The sequence below is a fragment of the Amblyraja radiata genome, chromosome 28 (assembly GCF_010909765.2).
Source record: "Amblyraja radiata isolate CabotCenter1 chromosome 28, sAmbRad1.1.pri, whole genome shotgun sequence".
Classification (NCBI taxonomy): Eukaryota; Metazoa; Chordata; class Chondrichthyes; order Rajiformes; family Rajidae; genus Amblyraja; species Amblyraja radiata.
Genome location: NC_045983.1, coordinates 36,003,609 through 36,023,434, shown reverse-complemented (window position 1 = coordinate 36,023,434; position 19,826 = coordinate 36,003,609). Strand labels below are relative to the sequence as shown.

At 42.4% G+C, this 19,826-nt stretch overlaps 1 protein-coding gene across 1 annotated transcript in view; it reads right to left on the bottom strand.

The window, feature by feature from the left end:
* The window catches only part of LOC116988694 (nuclear pore membrane glycoprotein 210-like), a 119,634-nt gene that overhangs the window by 75,212 nt on the left and 24,596 nt on the right, over window positions 1-19,826 (bottom strand). Inside the window, exons 4-9 of the mRNA XM_033045539.1 lie at window positions 17,023-17,119; window positions 16,516-16,666; window positions 13,488-13,620; window positions 6,089-6,247; window positions 2,320-2,388; window positions 1,233-1,354 (exon numbers count right to left, since the gene is read on the bottom strand). Coding sequence (XP_032901430.1) covers window positions 1,233-1,354; window positions 2,320-2,388; window positions 6,089-6,247; window positions 13,488-13,620; window positions 16,516-16,666; window positions 17,023-17,119 — 731 coding nt within the window. The remainder of the gene's footprint in view (window positions 1-1,232; window positions 1,355-2,319; window positions 2,389-6,088; window positions 6,248-13,487; window positions 13,621-16,515; window positions 16,667-17,022; window positions 17,120-19,826) is intronic.

The window sequence follows — 19,826 nt, the reverse complement described above, 5'->3', positions numbered from 1 at the left end:
AAGACCTGATTGGTGGAGTGTTGCAGATATAGTTGTCCTTCTGGAAGGTTCTCCCATCTCCACAGAGGAGCGCTGGAGCTCTGTCAGAGTAACCATTGGGTTCTTGGTCACCTTCCTGACCAAGGCCCTTCTCCCCCGATTGCTCAGTTTGGCCGGGCGGCTAGCTCTATGAAGAGTCCTGGTGGTTCCAAAGTTCTTCCATTTAAGAATGACGGAGGCCACTGTGCTCTTCGGGACCTGCAATTCTGCAGAAATTCTTTTATACCCTTCCCCAGATCTGTGTCTCGATACAATCCTGTCTCTGAGGTCTACGGACAATTCCTTCGTCTTCATGGCTTGGTTTTTGCTCTGACATGCACTGTCAACTGTGGGACCTTATATAGACAAGTGTGTGCCTTTCCAAATCCTGTCCAATCAATTTAATTTACCACTAGTGGACTCCAATCAAGTTGTAGAAACATCTGAACAGGTACTTTGGATCCGTCTTCACTAAGGAGGACACAAACAATCTTCCTGATATAGTGGTGGCCAGAGGATCTGGGGTGACGGAGGAACTAAAGGAAATCCATATTAGGCAGGAAATGGTGTTGGGTAGACTGATGGGACTGAAGGCTGATAAATCCCCAGGGCCTGGGTCTGCATCCCAGGGTACTTAAGGAAGTGGCTCTAGAAATCGTGGATGCATTGGTGATAATTTTCCAATGTCCTATAGACTCTGGATCAGTTCCTGTGGATTGAAGGGTAGCTAATGTTATCCCACTTTTTAAGAAAGGCGGAAGAGAGAAAACAGGGAATTATAGACCAGTTAACCCGACATCGATGGTGGGGAAGTTGCTGGAGTCAATTATAAAAGATGAAGTAGCAGCACATTTGGATAGCAATAACAGGATCAGTCCGAGTCAGCATGGATTTCTTCCTGCACCTATTGTCAATCATTATTTTCTTCCCTGTTTCGTGATTATTTTTCTACATATTAATGTTGAAATCCTTTAAAGGATGGAAGTTGCAATTGTTTAAAACTGCTTAATGCGTGCAAAGACATGGTAGGCGAGAGGGGCTTCTCTGCACTGTAAATAAATCTTGGTGTTCCTTCATATGCTGTTAATTTATAAATGAGAAAGTGCAGTATCGCCTAAAATTTGAAAACGATAAGTATTTCAATTTTATTCTCAAGAACATAAACACAGAAAAAAGTTCCAAAAGTGTCACAAATGAGTTATGAAATAACTTACATCAGATAAATAAACTTTATTACTCCTTTTGTCATAGATTTCCACTGTAAATTCATACTTTCGTTCTACTTCCAGCACCCATCTTTCTCCAGGCAAGATGAAAAAGCCTGGATGAACCAAAGGACCAATGTTTACAAAATTTCAAGCACCCACTGTAAAAAAAATCTCCAGAATAATTGTCCATTAAAATAAAAGCATTTCAAGTGATATTTAAGTGGGAAATTCTTGGTTGTACACAAGGCCAAAATAGAAAAATTAAACAGCTCTATATTTGTTTTGGGTACACAAAAATGCTGGAGAAACTCAGCGGGTGCAGCAGCATCTATGGAGTGAAGGAAATAGGTAACGTTTCGGGCCGAAACCCTTCTTCAGACTGATCTCTCTATATTTGTTTTGCTTTCTTATTATGTGATGTGAGCAGTTTGGGAAAAATAAATAATTATTATAAAAAGTTCAGACATCCTATCTTCAGAGCACTTTAAATGGTTCATACCTGGCAGAGAGGCTGTGTAATTAGTCTTGAGACCAAATATTTCCATATTTAACCAATTTAGGTGATATTATGTGAATGCTTCTTTCAAAACAAAGAAAACAAAAAGTAACTAGTTTGAAGATTACTGTGGACAGCTTTATATTTTCTAGTAATGGAAAAATTGGGGTCCATGTGCCCTAGGCACAGGCCGGCTCAATAACAGTTCAGGTCTGAATTTACGTTTGGCATCTTTCCACTCTAACACTTTTTGGACACTGATGCTTGATCTGAAGCTCCACTGTGGAGCAGCAGGTCTTGAAAGAGTACCCCACGAACTGTCACACAGATCGACTTCCATCTGTCCACATTACATGGCAATAATCTCCTATATGATTATTATGCAAGGGAATTTACCTCTTGGAAAGTGGAAAGACAGGGAAGATTATTACTGCAGAATTAGACACAATAAGGTAGACCTAATTTAAGCAAATCTAAACACATTTAATATGGGTAATGCTTTAGTTTAATCAATTTTTAATGAAGCGATTTAACACTTTATATCTCAGTTAATTGAACATTCTGCCTACATAATAGCCAAAATAATATGATACTAACCTAGAAAGCCAACTTCCACAACATATATTGTACTGTTAGGTAAATGAGAAAGTGCTTGCATATGAATGTCTACATTTTAGTTAAAGTCATCACAATATTTAAATAATTGCAGATGTATAAATAATTAGTAGTTATTCGTGAATTAGTGCAGGTTCTATGTCTAACTAGACTAAGGGGGACCTGTTGGGTCCCATGTTCACACGGGAGGGCTGGTCCCCCAACGCAATATTCCACCTCTCCACCAATTCCAATATTGGTGGTCAGTGGGGTGGGGGGGCATTCTGGAGCGCTAGTATGGGTGTTGTGGGCTGAAGGGACTGGTTTCCAGAGGGCTAGTATGGACATTGTGGGCCGAATGGATTCTTGGCCTGGCAGCTCAGTCACTCAAGCCTGGTGTGCTGGCAGCTCACTCACTCAGGGCTGGTGGGCTGGCAGTTGACTCACAGCTATTCTTTGAAATTCCATTTCAAGCAGAGTGCAGGCCACCAAATTCAAATGAAGTTTCCTACCATTTCAATCAGGGTGCAAGGCCACCAAATTCAAATGCAGTTTCCTACCATTTCAAGCAGGGTGCAAGGCCACCAAATTCAAATGCAGTTTCCTACCATTTCAAGCAGGGTGCAAGGCCATCAAATTCAAATGCAGTTTCCTACCATTTCAAGCAGGGTGCAAGGCCACCAAATTCAACAATACACTACAAACCAACTGACTCACATGGCTATCTGGACTACACGTCTTCCCACCCTGCCCCCTGTAAAGACTCCATCCCCTACTCCCAATTCCTCCGCTTACGCCGCATCTGCTCCCAGGATAAGACGTTCCACACCAGGGCATCGGAAATGTCCTCGTTCTTCAGGGAACGGGGAATGTGGGAATGAGGCTCGCAACAGGGTCTCATCCATACCCCGCAACACTGCTCTCTCTCCCCATCCCCGCACTCGCAACAAGGGCAGAGTCCCCCTAGTCCTCACCTTTCACCCCACCAGCCGGCAAATACAACAAATAATCCTCCGCTATTTCCGCCACCTCCAACGTGACCCCACCACTCGCCACATCTTCCCATCTCCCCCTATGTCTGCCTTCCGCAAAGACCGCTCCCTCCGCAACTGCCTTGTCAATTATTCCCTTCCCTCCCGTACCACCCCCTCCCCGGGCACTTTCCGTTGCAACCGCAAGAAATGCAACACCTGTCTCGACTCCATTCAAGGACCCAAGCAGTCGTTCCAGGTGCGACAAAGGTTCACCTGTAACTCCTCCAACCTCATCTACTGCATCCGCTGCTCCTCTGACTTCTCCTCCCCCATGTTGCAGACTGAGCCACACCCGCACTTCCGGGTTTTATAGCCCCTCCCCTCCCACTGGAAGAGGCGTGGCCTTCATGGCATGATTGACAGGAGAGAGAATCTCAACATTTTTAAAACATTAATAAGTCTTTTATTTTTCATCGATGGGAAAAATCCTCTTGTCCTGCGTAGCGGAAGGGAACTCTGAGTAAGATGGCCAAAAATCACTGCCATAAGTGGTAGCGTTTTTTCTAAAATCAATATGAAGTGCAAACAGGAAGTGGTCAAAATGAGACTTTTAATTATATAGATGTCTTCCAACATACAATACTCCATTAAGAAATAGAAAATATTTTTAATATCATACCCACTACCATTAAAAAGCCAGTAATGCAATCCCAACTATGCAAAGCTCCACAGCGTATGGTTACTGGCTAGTCTGGAAATAGTTGTGTGTACTAAGACAGAATTAGTACCCGTGCTTAACCTCAAAACCTCATGTTATAGAAAATCACATGACACAAACAACTGTATCGGGGGGGGGGTAGAGGGTTAGGGGCTAGAGAGTTTGAGACTCATAATATCAAATTATTTATATATAGAACATCGAAGAGTACAGCACAGGATGGGCCTTGGGCCCAATGTTTGAACCAATCATGATGCCAAGTTAGACTGCTCTCATCTGCCTGTACATGATTCATACTCCATTCCCTGAACTTCCATGTGCTTATCTAAAAGCCTTTTTAAAACCACTATCGTATCTGCCTCCACCATCACCCCTGGCAATGCGTTCCAGGCCCTCACAACTCTCTGTGTCCCACACATCTCCATTAAACATTCTCCATCTCACCTTATAGCTATACCCTACATTGTTGGACATTTCCACCCTGGGAAAATGGTTCTGGCTGTCTACCTTGTCTATGCCTCTTATAATTTTATATAACTGCTTTTTATATCTCCCCTCAACCTCTGGCATTTCAGAGAAAACAATCTGTCTATGCAACCTCTCCTTGCAGTTGCAGCTGAAACATTCCAATCCCAGCAGCGTTCTGGTTAACCTCCTCTACACCCTCTCCAAAGACTCCACATCCTTCCTGAAATGGGGCGAACAAACAGAACGGCACGAAATACTCCTAATGTGGCCTAAGCAAAGTCTTATAGAACAGCATTATGACTTCCTGATTCTTGTACTCAATGCCCCCAGCAATGAAGGCAAGCATACCATACGCCTTCTTAACCACCCTATCTATTTGTGTTGCCACCTTCAGTGAGCCATGAACTTAGGCTCTAAGATTCCTCTGCAAATCAAATGCTGTTAAGGGTCGTTCCATAACTGGATACTCTCTCCTTATATTCAACCTTCCAAAGTGCAACACCTCACACTTGCTAGTGAGGGTTAAACCCCATATGCCATTGTTCCGCCCATTTCTGCAGCTGATCTGTATAACCGCTGTGTTCTGACAGTCCTCCTCACTGTCTGCAACTCCTCCAATTTCCTTAAATGTCGTCAACAAACTTAGTCACCAACCCATCTACATTTACATCCAAGTTATCACAAACAGCAGAAGTGCAAGCACAGATTCCTGCGGAACTCCTCTGGTCACAGACCTCCAGCCTGAATATCTTCGTGCCACCACAAACCTCTGATCAATTTCCCTCTGGGGATGAATAAAGTTTTATCAAATCGTATAAGCGAGTTCCGAATCCAAATAACCAAGTAACTGTAAATCCTGAGCATTGTAATCTTCTAGATCAGTGCAGTATTGCTGCAGTATTTTCAAAAATCAACTTCTTTTCAAGAGCAATAAGTTTATTTCTGTTGCTGCAAGCCAAAAATACTAAAACTGTATGCTTATTATTTAATAGAGTTTAAATATCAATTGAAGCAATTGCCTGTCATATTCAATAGACACCCGTGGTGAAACTGACAGGTTGTATTAGACAATAGACAATAGGTGCAGGAGTAGGCCATTCGGCCCTTCGAGCCAGCACTACACAGCACAATGGTGTCTGATTACTACAGGGAGGTTACATAGAAACAGCTTCCCCCAATACCATTCCAAGACAATTTTGTTTCCACTTGTCAATTTCCAAAGTAAATGTAAGTGATTCTCTAGTTCCAAATCAAAATCGCATTATGACCAATTCAGCAATATAATGCAAAGTTGGCATAATACAGAAATAAAAATTAAATGTTCATTTTGCGACGACAGTACAGGATTTCCTTGTGAGCACATCTGGAATAAACCATAAAGCTTTAATTTCTTTACACCTGCCTAACTGGTGGGGCAGATATGGTTTACGGGATCCTTGTATTGTTAATGATGGAATTAGAGATTAAACATAGCTATCTATTTTCAACCTTACAATTTGCAATAATAAAATGTAATATTAGGATAGTGCCTATTGAATAAGATGAAACACCATTGGAACAAAATGATCTGCAGATTACTATCATGGACAGTATGTTTATGGGGAAAGGATACTCTTGTAGGTCAGAACTAAGTTGGCCCGTCCTGTGTGTACTGCTGTGACAATGGAGGAGTCAGAATCCAGTTTAGCAACAGTTGCATTTCCCTCTCCATCAGAGCGCATCTTATCGCTGTGTAACTCCAATCTATACTGTTCAGATGGCATGTTAACCTCTGCAAGAGTAAAGACATTATACACAGGCAAGTTGGAATGTGGGGTAATTCATGAAAACTAGACAAAAAATGTCTCAATGCAGAAATATTAATACTTACATTTGAACTTGGTGCCCCATTAATTCTATGAAATTATCTGCAATAAATGAACATTCACCATTTTCGACGAATTATTGCCAGGATGTGTGTCATGCTGAAATCATCCACTACCTACCTTTAGTTACCCTGGGAAACTATTGAGGGCTGCGCCTATATTTGGTGACCCATTTGCATTATAGGATGCTCTATGAAGAGAATCAACCATGTTTAATGTTGCCCAAGCCTCATATGTGCACCGTGTTCCCTTCCTGGCAGAGATTAAATGTACATCTCGGGCTTCTAATGGCAAGCCAGCATTTCCATGGCCACTTATTATATCTGCTTGAGCAATTGAGACAAAAGCTTGATAGCAGGTACCACCAGATTAAGGGCAGCTTCTTGCCCTCTCCTCTGGTACGCTAGGGATGAATTCTCCGTTTTCCAATCTATCTCATTGTGACTTTTGCACATTGTTTCACTGTACTTTTCCTTTAGCTATTGACTCTATTCTGCCCTCTATTTATTTTCTATTTTGCACTAAATCAGGAACTCAAACATATCACCTGCCTGGATAGCACGCAAAACAGAGATTTTCACTGTATCTCGGCACACGTGACAATCATAAACCAATACCGTTGCACTTAATAATAACCTATCACTATTTCCACCACCTTCCTTCCACAGGATTCCACAACCAGACAAATCATCCCATCCCATCCTAGCATTCCAAAGGGACCATTCAATTTGCAATTCTGAGGTCCACATCCAGTTCCATCAATCGCTCCCTTCGTGGTACTTTCCCATGCAACATCATCTTTTACCTCATCTCATCTCGGCACGGTGGCGCAGCGGTAAAGTTGCTGCCTCGCATGCCAGAGACCGAGATTCAATCCTGAGTATGGGTGGTGTCTGTATGGAGTTTGTACGTTCTCTCCGTGACCTGCATGGGTTTTCTCTGGGAACTCTGGTTTCCTCCCACACTCCAAAGATGTACAGGTTTGTAGGTTAATTGGTTTGGCATAATTGTAAATCGTCCCTATTGTGTGTAAGATAATATTAATGTGCAGGGATCGCATGTCGGTGCAGACACAGCGGGCCGCAGGGCCTGTTTCCACATTGTATCTCTAAACTAAACCTTCCTGCCATCCAAGGACCTAAATATTAATTCCAGGTGGAACAGAGATTTATTTGTACTTAATAGGAAATAGGTGAGTTGAACATAGCTTAGTTGAACTAAACACAATTAAACTCGAACGTAACGTAGAACAGTACAGCTCAGGAACAGGCCCTTCGGCCCACAATGTTTGTGCCATACTTGATGCTTAGCTGCACTGATCTCATCTGCCTGCACATGAGCTATATTCATCTATTCATTGCCACTATTGTACCTGCCTCCACCACCATGTCCGGCTGCACATTCCAGGCCCTCACCACTGACTGTGTAAACAAACGTGTCTGGCACATCCCTATTAAAGTTCCCCCATTTCACCTTTTAGCTATGTTCTCAAGTGTTGGACGTTTCCACCCTGGGATAAAAGGTTCTGACTGTCTACCCTAACTATGCCTCTCATAATTTTATGTACTTAAATCAAGTCTCCCTTCAACCTCTGACGTCCCAGAGAAAACAATCCAAGTCTATCTAACCTCTCCCTGTAGATGAAACTACAGAATGCGGCATTCTGGTAAACCTCCTCTGCACCCTCTCCAAAGCTTCCACATCTTTCTTGTAATGGGTTTGTAAGAGTCACTGGAGACATGCTGAATTTCCTCTGTTGAAGTTGACCCCCATTACTTCTGCATTGAACGGTCTACTTTCCCAGTCAATAACCATGTTGTTTTTTCTGTGCTTGCTGACTGCTCTGGCTCCTGGTTATGCAGCATGTGAATTTTCACATTTTAATTATATTCCTCAGAGACATCCTTGGCTTCACCATCCTTATCTTTGCAACCTTTTCTAACTACTTGCATCTTAATTGTTCGACCATTGGTAGAGAGGCCTGCAATTGTAATGGGCCTGTCCCACTTAGGCGATTTTTTAGGCGACTGCCGGCGAATAAGACACCGAAGTCAACAACAGCAACAACCTACATCACCTGGCAACAACCTATGTTAACCTGGCGACAACCTACATCACCTGGCAACAACCTACATCACCTGGCGACAGCCTACGTTAACCTGGCGACAACCTACATCACCTGGCAACAACCTACATCACCTGGCGACAGCCTACGTTAACCTGGCGACAACCTATGTTAACCTGGCAACAACCTACATCACCTGGCGACAGCCTATGTTAACCTGGCGACAACCTATGTTAACCTGGCAACAACCTACATCACCTGGCGACAGACTACGTTAACCTGGCAACAACCTACATCACCTGGTGACAGACTACGTTGACCTGGCAACAACCTAAATCACCTGGCGACAGCCTACGACACCCTGGTGACAACCTTTGCTAACCTGGCAACAACCTACGACAGCACCTACGTCAAGCTACGCTCATTGGCGTCAAACCCATGGGTTGCCGCTGTCGCTGAAAATTTTCAACATGTTGAAAATCCAGTGGCGACCAGAAAGTCGCTACGACTCTTTGGGCAACTGAGGAGACTACTCACGACCATACAGGCGACACCCCGGCGACCACATGGCGACAGCCTAGTTCCCTGTAGTCGCCTAAAAAAAATCACCTAAGTGAGACAGGATCATAAGTCTATATGCTATAACTCCTTACTGAACAACATACCTACTAGATTCCTTCTTAGAATGTTCTTTAACACCTATTTCCTTTGACTACACCTTTGGTCATGTAATCTAAAGATTTGTGTGTCTTGCTGTCAAAACTTTGTTGATGTAACTTGAAACACTTGGGACATCCAAGTTTCTATGACATTTTACCATTAAAGGTGCTACAGAAATACATGCTGTTGCTGATAAACAACAGAACGCTTCCAAAGCATTTGCTTTGTGCTTTTCGGAAAAGGCCCCAGCCTTCAAACTTGCCAGCCACCTGAACTGTCAGGCACCTCTTGCTGCATCTGTGGAAGAGAATGTGGGTTCCACATTAGCCTCATCAGTCATCTGTGAATGCACAGAACTGGAGTTGAGGCAAGTCACCCTCAATTCCAAGAGTGAACGAAGAAGATATTTAATAACTTATCAAACGACAATTGATTTATCACTCTTGCTCAGTAATGACAGCACAACTACGTGGAGTGCAGAGATTAGAAATGATGTAATACACCAAGGACACATTGTGAGCAGCTGAATTTCTTTTTCATGGTAACCTAACAAGCCTAGTCTCGCCTAGTCCGCTGTTTATATCACTTGAAAATGCCATGAAATACCTCACAAATAACAACAGAAAATGTTAAAAAAATACTCAGTAGGTTAGGTGCCATCGGTGGGAAAAAAGAGTTGACATTTCAGGTCATAAGAAAACTCATTAGTTTAATCTGCAGAGAGAAAGGGGAGAGATGGATAGGAGAAAGGACAAATCTCTGACAGTGTGGGTCCTGCATTGCTGCAAAGATATATTGTTGAAGGTATCTGGTTGATAGATTAATGGGGGAGGTGAAAGATGTGAGAATAAAGCAGCTAGAAAATGCCGTGAAATATAGATCAGAGATGTGGGAAATACCCAGTTGATCAGACGGTGTCAGTGGAGAGAGAATCTTACAGATGAGTTACTTTCAACAAAACTGGACAGTTCTGGCCAGGCAGAGTTATATATGTAGCCCAGTCCATCACACAGACCGGACCTCCCACCATGGACTCCATAGTAGACCAGGCTGCCTCGGAAAAGCAGCCGACATAATCAGACTTGTCCCACCCCAATCATTCCGTCTTCTCCCTGCTCCCGCCTAGCATAATGAATAGAAGCTTGAAAGCATGCATTACCAAACTCAGTAACAGCTTCTTCCCCTCTGTTACCAGGCTTCTGGACAGTCCTCACATAAGCTAGGGCACTGTTGAATTCACTTCTACCCCATTGAGGACATTGGACTTTGTCTAAGATACTGATGCGCTACAATGTGCTACAATGCCGAGAACTATATTCTGTACTACCCTTTGTTCTATCTATTCTACTAGAGTTTGAACTGATTGTATCTATGTCAGGTATATCTGATCTGCCTGGATAGCACTCAAAACAAAGCTTTTCACTATACCTCAGTACACATGCCAATAATAAACCTGAATCTGCCGATTAATAAAAGTGCACTATGATATCACTCTATTAGGACGGGCATTTTATATACATCATCATTTGGAATTTACTTGTAGGGTGTATTATGCAGAAATATTTAAATGTGATGTTCCAAAGGAAATGGACAAATATTTTAAAAGAAGTAACAGAGTAAAGTGTAAACAGTGTTAAAAAGGAATAGGATTAGGTGGATAGTCAGAATGGACCCAATGGGCTAGCAGCCTACTCCTGTGCTGTCGGCATGGCTGCTCACTGGCATCCTCAACAAGTGACAGAATGGTCTGAAGAAGGGTCTCGACCCGAATCGTCACCTATTCTTTTTCTCCAGAGATGCTGCCTGACCCTGTGGACCCTGACCTGACTAGTGGGGTACCGCAAGGCTCAGTGCTGGGACCCCAGCTATTTACGATATATATTAATGATTTGGACGAGGGAATTGAATGCAACATCTCCAAGTTTGCGGATGACACGAAGCTGGGGGGCAGTGTTAGCTGTGTGGAGGGTGCTAGGAGGCTGCAAGGTGACTTGGATAGGCTGGGTGAGTGGGCAAATGCATGGAAGATGCAGTATAATGTGGATAAATGTGAGGTTATCCACTTTGGTGGCAAAAACAGGAAAGTAGACTATTATCTGAATGGTGGCCGATTAGGAAAGGGGGAGATGCAACGAGACCTGGGTGTCATGGTACACCTGTCATTAAAAGTAGGCATGCAGGCATGTGAGCATTCATAGCAAAAGGATTTGAGTATAGGAGCAGGGAGGTTCTACAGCAGTTGTACAGGGTCTTGGTGAGACCACACCTGGAGTATTGCGTACAGTTTTGGTCTCCTAATCTGAGGAAAGACATTCTTGCCATAGAGGGAGTACAGAGACGGTTCACCAGACTGATTCCTGGGATGTCAGGACTTTCATATGAAGAAAGACTGGATAGACTTGGCTTGTACACGCTAGAATTTAGAAGATTGAGGGGGGATCTTATAGAAACGTACAAAATTCTTAAGGGGTTAGACAAGCTAGATGCAGGAAGATTGTTCCCGATGTTGGGGAAGTCCAGAACAAGGGGTCACAGTTTAAGGATAAGGGGGAAATCCTTTAGGACCGAGATGAGGAAAACATTTTTCACACAGAGAGTGGTGAATCTCTGGAATTGTCTGCCACAGAAGGTAGTTGAGGCCAGTTCATTGGCTATATTTAAGAGGGAGTTAGATGTGGCCCTTGTGGCTAAAGGGATCAGGGGGTATGGAGAGAAGGCAGGTACAGGATACTGAGTTGGATGATCAGCCATGATCATATTGAATGGCGGTGCAGGCTCGAAGGGCCGAATGGCCTACTCCTGCACCTATTTTCTATGTTTCTATGACCCATTGAGTTACTCCAGCATTTTGTATCTATCTTCAGTGTAAACCATCATCTGCAGTTCCTTCCTACACTAGTGACAGAATGTGTCCCAGTTGTCAGAATGGAATTGAGATAATTGGCAGGCATTATTCTGTAGAAGTGAAGATGTTGAGAACTGACAAGGAAGCAAATTGTTAAGAGGAATGCCTACTATATTCTGTTGTGCTGAAGCAAAGTAAGAATTACATTGTCCTATCTGGGACACATGACAATAAACTCTCTTTAATCTCTTGAATCTTGAATCTTAATGAAATTTTACCTGTCGAGCCAACCGATCATTGATTTTACAACTGTGAAGCTACACCAAATTTAATCCACTCATAGGAAGACTATCTGTTTCTAAAAGTCCTGCGAGGCATTTCTTCTCAATTAATGCATTAAATGACATTGAAAAAAATACAAGGCCACCTACATTAAGTTATTTGTTCCTTTACCCTCTCCATTTCTTTTGTTAGTATTAACATATAAAACAAATAACCATAGTTAAAGATGATGAGGTAAAATGTGAGGCAGTGGTATCATGGTGCTAAAAGTAATATGAGAGCACAGTGTATGCTGTGAAATGCACTACATATGAAGCCTGTATCCAGACCTCCCATGACATGTACTGCCAAAGCTCAAATGTAAGCCAGCTGGGGGTTCTTTAAATCATTGAGTTTACATGACAGCTTATTTTCTTGCAGCATTCCCCTCATGTAAATTAACATTGTTCTAAAGATGAACATTGTTAAAAGCCTTGTCCTACGTTTCTGTATTGCATTTAAAGTTCAGGTGGTGGGGAATATATGAAATATTACCTTTTCTGTATAAAGGATAGTTTTTATGACACATTATCATAACATTAAAGAAACATGCACTTTGTTCATGATCTCAATTCATTGCTAAATACACATTAAGATGTATTAGCCTCTTGGGAGAGGCTAGTCGGGAGCTCCAACGACGCAGAAGGTTCGACCAACCCCGACGTGGGGTTCGATCGCCCGGCGTGGGGGAGCCGACATCCCCCCAATGCAGGAGCTGATCGCCCCGATGTGGACGGCCTAAACGCCGTGGGCTACGGGAGTCAAGATCGTATCGTCAACAGAAGGCTTGAGGCCCCCGACTGCAGGAGAACAAGGAAGGGAGGAGATTGAAATTTTTGCGCCTTCCATCACAGTGAGGAATGTGGAGGAGTCACTGTGGTGGATGTTTATGTTAAATGTATTTGTGTGTTTTATTGCTTTTTATTTGTATGACTGACTTGGCAAATGAAATTCCTCCTATGTTGCAAAACATACTTGGCTAATAAAGTATTATTGTGATTGTGATTTAATTGGAATATGTTTCTTTAATAGCTCAACTGTTACAGTATCTATTGACACTCTATCTGACAACATTTTAAGTAATTCTATGTCAAACAATCCTAAAATAGAGCTGGGTTTCATAGCAGGACACTGAAATCGTTTGTTCTAATCTATTTTGTTTTCATGCTAATCAGAAAGAACATATTACATTACATGCAAATTCAACAAACTCATTATTGGCAGTTTTCAACTTGGTCATTTAATAGTAATTTACCTGTCATTATCCCATTTACTATTTTAGTAACTCTGTAGTGAATAAAAGCTCCCACCAATAGGTAAATATCATGGGCTGGGCTTAAAATAATGTTTTCCAGAATAATGAGGCGTATTGTTGCAGCAGGAACACGCTAGAGAGAAACAAAAACCACAAGTTAGAATAACTCAATGTGCCACCACTGATGGGGCCATCGTCCAGCTACATCAGAAATACATCCATTAAGGAAGTTCAATTCTCACCCTGCAGAAACATTAATCCAATGTTCTCCATGGCAACAAGATTATAATAGGCGAACATTTGATCAAAGTAAAGGATCAAACAGATGTTACCTAACCCCATGGTAAGTACTCTGATGATCCAAATTAATTAACAAGTTAACTAAATTGAACACAAATTTACAGTGAAACAATCTATCTGGTTTTAGTGTAAATCGGTGATTGATGCAAACTCGGTGGGCTGAAGGGTGCATTTCTGTGTTGAATCTTGCAATAACAAATTGACTGCAAAACTATGAATCTGATTTTAATATCTGTTATGTTGTATTAAATAGATATTGCAGTATAGAGATGGACAATAGTTGGTGTTGTCAGGAAGGGTGGAGAATTTGGTTTTAAATTCTCAAAAGCAAACCGAATAGTTTGGTAACATAATACATTTTTTTATATCTGCAGAATGATAATCGACCATAGAAATGTGTTAATAAATTAACTAATCATTTTGATATCAATATGCAGTAGTCACTCAGTTTCTAGTTACATGTTCAAATAGATGTCATGAAACTACAGAGAAGTGTGAGGTGTTGCATTTTGGGACGTCTAAGAGCAGAACCTACACAGAGAATGGTAGACCTTTGGGGAGTGTTGTAGAGCAGAGGGATCTAGGAGTACAGGTGCATGGTTCCTTGAAGGTCGAGTCGCAGGTAGATAAGGTGGTCAAAAAGGCTTTTGGCACATTGGCCTTCATCAGTCAGAGTATTGAGTATAGATGTTGGGAGGTCATGTTGCAGTTGTATAAGACGTTGGTGAGACCGCATTTAGAATATTGTGTTCAGTTCTGGGCAACATGTTATAGAAAGATATTGTCAAGGAAGATTTACGAGGATGTTGCCAGGACTAGAGGGTGTGAGCTATATAGGGATATGTTGAGTAGATCTATGAGGAATAGATCAGGTAGATGCACAGAGTCTCTTGCCCAGAGTATGGGAATCGAGGACTAGAGAACATAGATTCAAGGTGAAGGAGAAAAGATTTAATTGGAATCTGAGGGGTAACTATTTCACACAAAGGGTGGTGGGTGTATGAAACAAGCTGCCAGAGGATGTAGTTGAGTCCGTGACTATCTCAATGTTTAAGAAACAGTTAGACAGGTACATGGATAGGACAGGTTTGGAGGGATATGGACCAAGTGCAGGCAGGTGGGACTAGTGCAGCTGGCAGATGTTGGCCGGTGTGGGCAAGTTGGGCCAAAGGGACTGTTTCCACACTGTTTCACTCCATGACTCTAACTCCTGGGCCAATTCTGTTTCAGAATTAATCAGAAAGTAATAGCAAATGTTATATGATTTAGAACCACAACATACCTCCCCCCTTGACTCCATTCAAGGACCCAAGCAGTCGTTCCAGGTGCGACAGAGGTTTACCTGCATCTCCTCCAACCTCATCTATTGCATCCGCTGCTCTAGATGTCAGCTGATCTACATTGGTGAAACCAAACGTAGGCTTGGCGATCGCTTCGCCGAACACCTCCGCTCGGTTCGCAATAACCAACCTGATCTCCCGGAGGCTCAGCACTTCAACTCCCCCTCCCATTCCGAATTCGATCTTTCTGTCCTGGGCCTCCTCCACAGCCAGAGTGAGGACCACCGGAAATTGGGGGAGCAGCACCTCATATTTCGCTTGGGCAGTTTGTACGGTATGAACATTGACTTCTCTAATTTCAGGTAGTCCTCACTGTTTCCTCCCCTTCTCAGCCCTCCCTCAGCCCTCTGGCTTCTCCTCTTCCTTTCTTATTCCCGCCCCCCCCCCCCCCCACCCTACATCAGTCTGAAGAAGGGTTTTGGCCCGAAACGTTACCCATTTCCTTTGCTCCATAGATGCTGCTGCACCCGCTGAGTTTCTCCAGCATTTTTGTCTACCATTAGTCCAATAGAAATGGCTAATTGAAAATAAGCTGGATGGACATCTCAACTAAGCATATTTAATGATGAGTATGAACAAGGTTAATGGCCTCATGAAATTAGCTTAGGCTCCTTTGAAAATATATATATTGAAAGAAGTTAACAGACAACAAAAGGCCACCTAAAGCTGCAGAAGCCAAAATGCAAGTCAGAATAAGCAATAATTAATAATGTTTTGCTTAATAACTGCTCACTTTTATGTCTATAGAAGTCTTTTCAGCCAGGGCTTCTGCAATTTCCTTTTTAATTTTCCGATAAAGTCTGATATATCTGATCAGGCCCGGGTGATTTGTCTACCTTCATTCTCAACAAAACCTTCATCACCTCTTCAACCGTAATACTGACTGCTCTCAAGACACTTCCATTGACTGCCCCAAATTCCTCAATCCTCCTGTCTTTCTCCATGGTAAAAACAGAGGAAAAATACTCTGAGTATTACTCATTGCCCATCTCATGTGGCTCCGCACAGAGTTGACCGCTTTGAAGCCTCAGCTGTCCCATTCTCTCTAGTTACCCTTTTACCCTTTATGTACTTATAAAATCTCTTGGGATTATCCTTAATACTACCTCCCAGAGCTATCTCCTGTCCGCTGTTTGCCCTTCTGATTTCCTTCTATAGTTTACTCTTTAGTTCCCGAAACTCCTCCAGGGATACACTTGATCCCAGTTGCTTATACCTGTCCCATGCCTCCTTCTTACCCTTGACCAAAACCTCAATTTCCCTTGTCATCAAAGCCTTACGTTTGCCTGCCTTGCCCTTCACTCTAACACTCTAATATTAAAAAGAGCTAAATAACTTTTTAAATAATTGGTTTTGTGCTAAACTAAAATTAGCAAAATAACCAGTACCTTATATATAGTTTCATGCAGTCGTGCATTCAGGTTAGCAGTACCAGTCATTAACCCAGATACGAGAATAATGTCTCCTTGCTTTCCTTCTCTTTCCATTTTTTCTATGTGTGCAGATGGTAAGTAGGGGGATTCCGAAAACTTCAGTATTCTGACCAAAATTGTGAAAATATACAATATTTATAAGATGAATTTGATATGTATCAAACTAAAAGACCTAAATACTAGATTATTGGATTTTTTAAAATTTGAATTAAATATCCTGCAACAAAGAAATGAGAGAGCCGACGAAATATCTCCCAACAGAAAACAGTCACCATGAATTCAAACAAAATTATATATAATTAAGACTTCTAAGTATGACAAGTCAGAATTTATTTCACATCGACAAACAACAACAGCAAATATACTCACAGCAACAACCTCTTGCTTGCTTTTAATCCCTTTATTGTCAATCGATAAGAAAGAATTGATTAGTATTTTGTTAGATTTCCAGCTGCTGCCTACCGAATTTTACGTGGCGACTCAGCGTTATTATCCGAGTTTTCATTCTTCACAATGCTCCAAACGAAAATAAATCCTTCCAAGCAGCTAAATGTATTTCCTATAAAAAACATTCCACATTATTTCTACGTTCATTTTCAGGATTGTGGTGTTGGTGGCAATTCAGCATTTAGTACCCATCCCCAATGACCCCAGGAGGTGATGGCAAGCCTCCTTGCCTCTGGATTGTCAGCCTGTTACCTTCAGCACTAAACCACCATCTGAAGACGGGGTTCGACCCGAAACGTTGCCTATTTCCTTCGCTCCATAGATGCTGCCTCACCCACTGAGTTTCTCCAGCATTTTTGTAAACCACCATTAAGTTTAGTTTAGTTTAGTTTTGAGATACAGAGGGGAAACAGGCGCTTCGACCCACCGAGTCCGCGCCGACCAGTGATCTCCCCGTACACTAGCACTATCCTACACACTAAGGACAATTTACAAAAGACAAACAAGCTGCAAACCCGCACATCTTTGGAGTGTTGGAGGAAACATAGAAACATGGAAAATAGGTGCAGGAATAGGCCATTCGGCCCTTCGAGCCTGCACTGCCATTCAATATGATCATGGCTGATCATCCAACTCAGTATCCTGTACCTGCTTTCGCTCCATACCCCCTGATCCCTTTAGCCACAAGGGCCACATCTAACTCCCTCTTAAATATAGCCAATGAACTGGCCTCAACTACATTCCGTGGCAGAGAATTCCACAGATTCACCACTCTCTGTGTAAAAAATGTTTTTCTCATCTCAGTCCTAAAAGATTTCCCCTTTATCCTTAAACTGTGACCCCTTGTTTTGGACTTCCCCAACATCGGGAACAATCTTCCTGCATCCAGCCTGTCCAACCCCTTAAGAATTTTGTAAGTTTCTATAAGATCCCCCCTCAATCTTCTAAATTCTAGCGAGTACAAGCCGAGTCTATCCAGTCTTTCTTCATATGAAAGTCCTGACATCCCAGGAATCAGTCTGGTGAACCTTCTCTGTACTCCCTCTATCGCAAGAATGTCCTTCCTCAGATTAGACCAAAACTGTACGCAATACTCCAGGTGTGGTCTCACCAAAACCCTGTACAACTGCAGTAGAATCTCCCTGCTCCAATCCTCAAATCCTTTTGCTATGAATGCTAACATACCATTCTATTTCTTCACTGCCTGCTGCACCTGCATGCTTACTTTCAATGACTGGTGTACCATGACACCCAGGTCTCGTTGCATCTCCCCTTTTCCTAATCGGCCACCATTCAGGTAATAGTCCACTTTCCTGTTTTTGCCACCAAAGTGGATAACCTTACATTTATCCACATTATACTGCATCTGCCATGCATTTGCCCACTCACCCAGCCTATCCAAGTCATCTTGCAGCCTCCTAGCATCTTCCTCACAGCTAACACTGCCCCCCAGCTTCGTGTCATCCGCAAACTTGGAAATGTTGCATTCAATTCCCTCATCCATATCATTAATATATATTGTAAATAGCTGGGGTCCCAGCACTGAGCCTTGCGGAACCCCACTAGTCACTGCCTGCCATTCTGATAAGGACCCGTTAACTCCTACTCTTTGCTTCCTGTCTGCCAGCCAGTTCTCTATCCACATCAATACTGAACCCCCAATACCGTGTGCTTTAAGTTTGTATACTAATCTCTTATGTGGGACCTTGTCGAAAGCCTTCTGAAAGTCCAGATATAACACATCCACTGGTTCTCCCTTATCCACTACTAGTTACATCCTCGAAAAATTCTATAAGATTCGTCAGACATGATTTACCTTTCATAAATCCATGCTGACTTTGTCCAATTATTTCACCACTTTCCAAATGTGCTGCTATCCCATCTTTAATAACTGACTCTAGCAGTTTCCCCACTACCGATGTTAGACTAACTGGTCTGTAATTCCCCGTTTTCTCTCTCCCTACCTTTTTTAAAAAGTGGGGTTACATTAGCTACCCTCCAATCCTCAGGAACTACTCCAGAATCTAAAGAGTTTTGAAAAATTATCACTAATGCATCCACTATTTCTGGGGCTACTTCCTTAAGTACTCTGGGATGCAGCCTATCTGGCCCTGGGGATTTATCGGCCTTTAATCCATTCAATTTACCTAAGACCACTTCCCGGCTAACCTGGATTTCACACAGTTCCTCCATCTCATTTGACCCCCGGTCCCCTGCTATTTCCGGCAGATTATTTATGTCTTCCTTAGTGAAGACAGAACCAAAGTAGTTATTCAATTTGTCTGCCATGTCCTTGTTCCGCATGATCAATTCACCTGTTTCTGACTGCAAGGGACCTACATTTGTTTTAACTAATCTTTTTCTCTTCACATATCTATAAAACCTTTTGCAGTCAGTTTTTATGTTCCCTCCAGTTTTCTTTCATAATCTATTTTCCCTTTCCTAATTAAGCCCTCTGTCCTCCTCTGCTAGACTCTGAATTTCTCCCAGTCCTCTGGTAGGCTACATTTTCTGGCTAATTTGTATGCTTCATCTTTTGTTTTGATACTATCCCTGATTTCCCTTGTTATCCACGGATGCACTACCTTCCCTGATTTATTCTTTTGCCAAACTGGGATGAACAATTGTTGTAGTTCATCCATGCAGCCTTTAAATGCCTTCCATTGCATATCCACCGTCAACCCTTTAAGAATCAATTGCCAGTCTATCTTGGCCAATTCACGTCTCATACCCTCAAAGTTACCTTTCTTTAAGTTCAGAACCCTTGTTTCTGAATTAATTATGTCACTCTCCATCCTAAACTGGAGAACTGGGAGAAA